The sequence below is a fragment of the Cynoglossus semilaevis genome, chromosome 7 (assembly GCF_000523025.1).
Source record: "Cynoglossus semilaevis isolate Cse_v1.0 chromosome 7, Cse_v1.0, whole genome shotgun sequence".
In the NCBI taxonomy this organism is placed as follows: Eukaryota; Metazoa; Chordata; class Actinopteri; order Pleuronectiformes; family Cynoglossidae; genus Cynoglossus; species Cynoglossus semilaevis.
Window position 1 is genome coordinate 11306691 of NC_024313.1, and position 6848 is coordinate 11313538.

The 6848-nt window shown below is 42.6% G+C and overlaps 2 protein-coding genes across 2 annotated transcripts; one reads left to right on the top strand and one right to left on the bottom strand.

Annotated features, from left to right (window-relative positions):
- Positions 1-14: 14 nt before the first annotated feature.
- Positions 15-3549, bottom strand: LOC103381195 (eukaryotic translation initiation factor 2 subunit 1; the record flags this gene model as incomplete). Its single annotated transcript, XM_025057057.1, has 8 exons — positions 3401-3549; positions 1957-2199; positions 1141-1220; positions 851-1002; positions 651-757; positions 461-558; positions 223-366; positions 15-113 (listed from the first exon to the last, which is right to left on the bottom strand). Coding segments are annotated over exons 2-8 (921 nt in total), but the record flags the coding sequence as incomplete, so codon positions are not given.
- Positions 3550-3631: 82 nt separating this feature from the next.
- On the top strand, positions 3632-6513 carry atp6v1d (ATPase H+ transporting V1 subunit D). The gene is made up of 9 exons (XM_008313403.3): positions 3632-3825; positions 4676-4793; positions 4887-4966; positions 5050-5117; positions 5206-5250; positions 5335-5438; positions 5605-5671; positions 5765-5843; positions 5938-6513. The coding sequence occupies exons 1-9, from the start codon at positions 3785-3787 to the stop codon at positions 6080-6082; spliced, it is 747 nt and encodes a 248-aa protein (XP_008311625.1). The 5' UTR covers positions 3632-3784; the 3' UTR covers positions 6083-6513.
- Positions 6514-6848: the final 335 nt, after the last annotated feature.

Consider the following 6848-nt stretch of genomic DNA (forward strand, 5'->3'; position numbering starts at 1 on the left):
TGGCCCCCCCCCCCCCCGGCATCACCGTCCCCGCCCCCCCCGGCATTCTCCCGCTCTAACCGCTCCAGTTGCCGAGCCAATTCCGTCTCATCTGTGTCTGTCACCACCTTGGGCTGGAGGTTAGGGAAAAAATGAAGCACCATGCTCAAACATTAGCTACATCTTCATACAAACTGTTGTGTTGTCTTTGTCAATATTCAAAAAGATATTCCACACACTCACCTCCATCTGGATGTTGAACACGCCTCTCTTCTCCTCAATCTTCTCTTTAATGGCGGCCATGGCCTGGTTCAGGACAGACAGACCCTCTGTGCGCTCCAGAGTTGTTGTCGTCATCACGTAACGAGGAGGAGCGATCAGATTAATCTGTGGCACCACAACAAGAACCACAACATTCACACCAACGATTCACAGAACGTCCTCTAAACTGATGGAAGCCTGTGCACCATCGCACACTTACCTTGATGGGCATGGCCTCTGTGGAACAGCCCAGTCCGGCCCTCAAGGCCTCCTTCACCGCATCAATACCCTCGTAGCCGTAGCACGCCACTTCAATGTCTGCAAACGTAACAGAGAGAGATGTGACCAGGAGAGCAGGGAGGCACTAACCACTGCCACAGTTGCCCCAGGGCTGGGCCATTCTCATGTACCTGCTCTGATTTTGACAGCCTGTGGAGTGAGTCGTCTGTTGATGTTGTCTATCAGAACATTTCGCTCTTCTTCTGTTAAGTCCAAGCCATCCAAAATAGAAGGGTCTCTAGAGGACAAAACATGCATGACATCACACTGTCTCTGGTGATAAGCTCCAATCAAATGTGCTGAGGTTTTTAAAAGAATAATAAAAACTCACGACACAGCCAGTTTGAAGACATCATAGGCTCCGTATCCTGGCCTCTTATACTTCTCATCAAAAACCCAGGCCGTGCGCTGGTACAAGTTCTCCAGCTGCTCGTCTTTACTGTATTCCAGGACTTCAGCCACATGTCGGAGGATGCTGTAAACCTGCAAACACGGTGGCTTACATCAGCTTAGCTCAAACCTGACAATTGTCAGGTTGCGACAACCCGTGTTTTTGCAGCTTTGACCAACAACAACAACAACAACAACAACAACAACAACAACAACAACGACTCCACTCACAGTTTTAGATTTAGTGAATTTGTCTTCACACTTGATGGCCTCCTCTGGTGAAACTCTTCTTTTGGATAAATCGATGTATCCTGACAGGAAACGGAAGAAAGGACAGAATACAGTTAATAACAGCAGAATAATAAAACAAATACATGAATTAAATCACTCTCAAGTAACTGCTAACATTTTCAATTCAACTACTCAATGTTTTGAACTGTAATGTCCAGGGGTCCGTTTCTTGAAGCTGGCTCATGAAACACCGAGTTAATGCCACAGCTCTGGCTGACTTTTCTGTTTCACAACGGCTGAGTACAATGAGCTCTGGTTAGTCTGAGTTGAGTCAAGTCTGAGTGGCACTCGTGCCCGACTACATAAGAAGGCGCACTCAATTGAGTGCAGATCAAACAAAACATGTCATGTCCCGCAGATTTTGCTTCAGTGCGGTGGAGCTAGAAATACTGTTTTAAACACAAAATATTCACCTGGCAGCATGTTTTAGGACATAAACTTGCATTCTAAGGCATTTCTGGGTCTTTTTATTTTTTTTGCATTGTTCCACATAAACTTGCATTCTAAGGCATTTCTGGGACTGGGATTTTTTTTGCATTTTTCCATGATGGTAAGGCATGCTTTGGGTGATTTTTAAATAGGTATGATTTTTTTTACCAAACATTACATTACTAAAACTTTTCATTCCTTTGTTTTACCCATTCACCTTTCGTTGTTGGTAAAACTAGATCAAGCCTCAGAAAAACGACCACAGGCAATACCCATTACGCTAATAACTCTAAGTCGTGTTACAGTGTGGGGGTCATCGCAACTCACCCTTCTCCTTGTCCACTCGGATGACGACCACACACTCGTTACGACCGATGCGGATGAGCTTGTTGATGGAGCGGATACGTCGACGCGACAGCTCACTCAAGAGAATCATGCCTTCGATGTTGTTGTACTCCAGCAGGCTGACATAGGCGCCCATCTCAGCGATGGACCTCACGTTGACCATCACCACGTCCTCCACCTCTGGGAACCGGTGCTGGTAGAAGCGACAGCTGAGCCCCGGCATCGCTACACGGACAACAACAAGAAAAAAAAAAACAATCAATAGGATGAAATGTTCAAAAGCATCGATCAAAGCATCGAACGCTGCTTAAAAACAATCAATAGGATGAAATGTTCACAATCAAATCAAAGCATCGAATGCTGCTTTTTTGGATTAGGTGTTTAGTCTTGAGAAGCAAAGTAAAGAGTATTGTATACTGGTGTACAACCCAGCATTTTAAGAGTCACTTTCTGCCACAATGGCCAACCTTCGACATGAAAACTTTAAGAAGATCACATGCTATTTTCCTCATAATCAAGAAATACTTGCCAACATCTAGTTGCAGAATCATCATTCCCACATATCAAACTATGGCTACAAAAGACAATAACAATGACCAAGCTACACATTTTGGGGACCATTGCTTTCATTTAAAAAAAGTCCCAATTCTATGAGATGACATGGTCTATTGATTGATGCAGTTAAAATGTTTACATGTTTAAAAACATTAATTCTGAAAAGTGCATATAACTTAGATGTGTTCTTTACTGAAAGACGCCAAAACGGGACTTCTGCTTCACTACATGGTTTTCACAGCCAGATTAGCCATTTGGTATTATGTGTTATACACAACTGTAATCACGAGGAGTGGAAAATATATATTAATCTCACAACATAATTTGGAAAAGTAAATAAATCTTGAGATAACAATCAGCTAACGACAAACCACATCAAACAAACACGAAGAGGTACCAGAACTATTGTTCCGAGTGGGGTACAGGTAGTCAGATGACAAACATCCCCTAATAAAGACGTTGCACTGATTAGCTCTTACAAAATAAAGGCACAGACACGTAGAATCCATCACAGATAATGTTCACCAGTTTAATGAGTTGTTTTAAACGACCGACTACACAAACGCCGGTCTTTTCCACTGTAAATGGGATGATGCAACGCACACTGACTACAAGCCCCCAAACATTTCAATCTAAGACTCGAAGTACACACAGACACTGAGTCCGTTACACAATAAACTCCATCTCTATATGACTACAAAGGAAATCCTATTTGAACAAAACATAAAACCGGAGGACTTTTATTTATATTTCCGTTAGTTCCTCACGTCTCCAGCTCACACATGCGGGACTAGCTAACAGCTAACTAGCCGGTTGACGCGCTCGTCTGCCCTGGAGTCTGTTTAAAACGAAATGGTGAATAAAAACTTACTGGTTTCATACGGTTACAAGGTGATATGTGGAATTAGGATTTCTTTCACTTTTTTACTCTCTTTTCGGGGATTTTAGATGAAGACGACTGGCCCACTAACTCATAATCGTGGATGCGCAAACTCTGCGACCCGGAAAGGATCGATGACGCTTCTGGGTGCGCATGCGCATGGCGAAGCAGGGTGCAATGCCGGTCACATGACCGGAGATCAGCTGACTACCAGGGACAGACTGACAAGATCACGACCGTCCATTCAGTCGCTCTAATCCTACACATTCGGAAAACATATTAAGGCATCTGAGATAAAAAAACTACAACTTCACAGTCGGCTGTAACCAACGGATAGAAACAGACGTTTGGAATCGTCAACCACAAGACGCGAAGATGTCCGGAAAAGACAGGATTGACATCTTCCCCTCCAGAATGTAAGCAGCTTGTTTGTAGGCTAGTTGCTAATTCCATGTAACACATCAGCCATTCTAAATATCTGGATTCCATATGGAATCTGCAACCTAAACGACTGTTAAATATGAGCCTATCTTTAGATCACTGTGCTTTGTCTGTCGTTCAAAAGAGGAAGAGCCAGGCTCTGTTGTCATGTGATTGTTTTAAAAGCATCACTGAAGTGTGAACTGTAACAGTGAGTACAGCTGCTGATAACGAACACATTTACATCGCTGTCAGGAAAATGTCGTTCTAAAATCAAAATCTACTTTTTTTTAAACTTCGATTAAAATGCTAATTAATACCACCATAAAATATACAGTATTTTTCCCCACTGTCCGACTACGGTGCAGTAGAACATACATATATACATACTTACATACATATTTTCTGTGCTCTAGTTTTGGGGTTTTAAATGTTTAAATTGTTGTTGTGCAAACATGACGATAAATGCTAAAAGTAACTGCTAAAAGTTAACGACTCAGTGAAACTTACCAAAAACTTAAACTAATGTATGACTCAACTAATATTAGCACTATATATTCAAACACTTACTGTTGAAGGTTAGAAATTGGCAAAAAAAAAAACCCCAAAAAACCCCAAACAAAAACAAAAAAACCTCAAAGAACTAAGATCAACATGCAAGTGGTAATAAAGTAATACAAAGAAAATAAAACTAATAAACTGCTCACCAACATTCTATTACTTTGGGATTCGAACCCCCAGCCCTCTGCCCAGAAGACGTCATGGACCATCACTACATTTTCAACATAATCTTTCATTGTTCCACTGAGGTGACCAGTGTGTGTGTGTGTGTGTTTGATGTTACAGGGCCCAGACCATCATGAAGGCCAGGCTGAAAGGAGCGCAGACCGGTCGCAACCTGCTGAAGAAGAAAGCTGACGCCCTCTCCATGCGCTTCCGTCAGATCCTTCGCAAAATTATTGAGGTGAACAGGTTTCGTCTTTAACCAAAACCCTCCCACCATAAGTAGACATTCACATATAACATTTTATCTACATATATTTCCAAACCCATTCAGACGAAGACCAAGATGGGAGAGGTGATGAGAGAGGCTGCATTTTCTTTGGCTGAAGCCAAGTTTGCAGCTGGAGACTTCAGGTAAGAATCAGAATGACATAATATGACCTGGTCTCATCTATAAGGCGTGTTTCATTGTGTTTCTGGTCATTTTCTATCCGCAGCACAACTGTAATCCAGAATGTCAACAAGGCCCAGGTCAAGGTCCGAGCCAAGAAAGACAACGTGGCAGGTTTGTCTACAAACGTGTTTACCTTTTCAACCCCAATCAAGTAAACAACATAGTTTAACTCCAATCTCATTTGCTGATTGTCATTCAGGCGTCACTCTACCAGTTTTTGAGCACTACCAGGAAGGCGGGGACAGTAAGTCATCTCTTCATTGATTTATTTATTTTTGGATCCTTTTAAATGTAAAGACAAACTTCTCACCTTCGTCATGTCCTTCAGGTTATGAGCTCACTGGTCTGGCCAGAGGTGGAGAGCAGCTGTCCAGGTTGAAGAGGAACTACGCCAGAGCTGTGGAGCTGCTGGTGGAGCTTGCTTCCCTACAGGTACACTAGAGGGCGTTGTTGCACACGACATAGTTTAGCTTTACACTTTTACCTTTTATCTCGTGGTTATTTCTAATCACCAGTTTTTAGAACAGGTAACTTCAATATTAAACTCAGGACAGTTCTGTAGTTTGGACAGTTATTTCACTGTCACTTCTGCCTTCAGACCTCCTTTGTGACTCTGGACGAAGCCATAAAGATTACCAACCGACGTGTGAACGCAATAGAACACGGTAACAGCACAAAACTGTACTTAAAATGTTTAAACTGAAAAATACAGTTTTTATCCACATTACCTTAAATCCTAATTTTTCCCCACTTTTCAGTGATTATTCCGAGGATCGATCGCACTCTCACCTACATCATCACAGAGCTGGACGAGAGAGAACGAGAGGAATTTTACAGGTTAAAAAAACAAACCACCACTGAATAAACAACCTTTAACAATCTCATATTTTCATTTTTGACACATTTACTTATGATTCATGTCCTGCTCCAGGCTGAAGAAGATCCAAGAGAAGAAGAAGCAGCTCAGAGAGAGGACAGAACGTGAGATCGAGGCCCGCCTGGCCAAGCTGGGTCCCATCGCGGAGCCTGCGAACATGCTGACGGAGGAAAATGACGAAGACCTGCTGTTTGAGTGAAGAGTGTTGACAGAAGATTTCAACCATCAACCATATTTATTCTGTGCCTCTCTGGCCAAACGTCTCCTTCTCCCGCAATTGATGAGTGTGTTTTTGTGAACGTGTCGTCGTCGATGATTTTGTTCTTCAGTGCCGGAGCGACTGTGTGTTCGCACGTGTGTCACTGTACAGATATTGTGTGATGAAGCATTGATATAATGTGTGTCGTTGAAACTCATTCCGTCTGATGAATCACCTGTAGATACTTGTGTTTGATCTGAGTATTTAAAGCCGCTGCATGCTGTAAAACTCAAAGTGACAGTGTGAGTCCGTGTTGTGGACGTCTGTACCACTGCTGACCTCATATCACAGGGGTCGCTCTTGTCTCCACTGTAAAAATGTGTCACCAAGGCCTGAGACGACTCATCCAAATAAAGATGTTCTAAGTATCACACCTGTCTCCTGGACTTCTTCAATACCGACTGGTGGCATCACCTGCAGGTTACACACGGTCATGACAGTCATTCAGATACGGCCAACGAATCACACGTTTTATTTACACATTGAAGTTTCTGTGCAGCATTTTTTTGGGTCCATTTGTTGATAAACTGGTTACTGAGAACAAACCATGTAGTTGAGGTCAGATATGAACACAGTGATCATCACATCAAATCATGATTCTCTGACTGGAAGACGACCAAGTTCATTACTGTGAAGGCCGGTGTACATTACTACAGTAGTACACACTGACTTCTTCAATTCAGAACAAGACATATTTCAGGTCTTC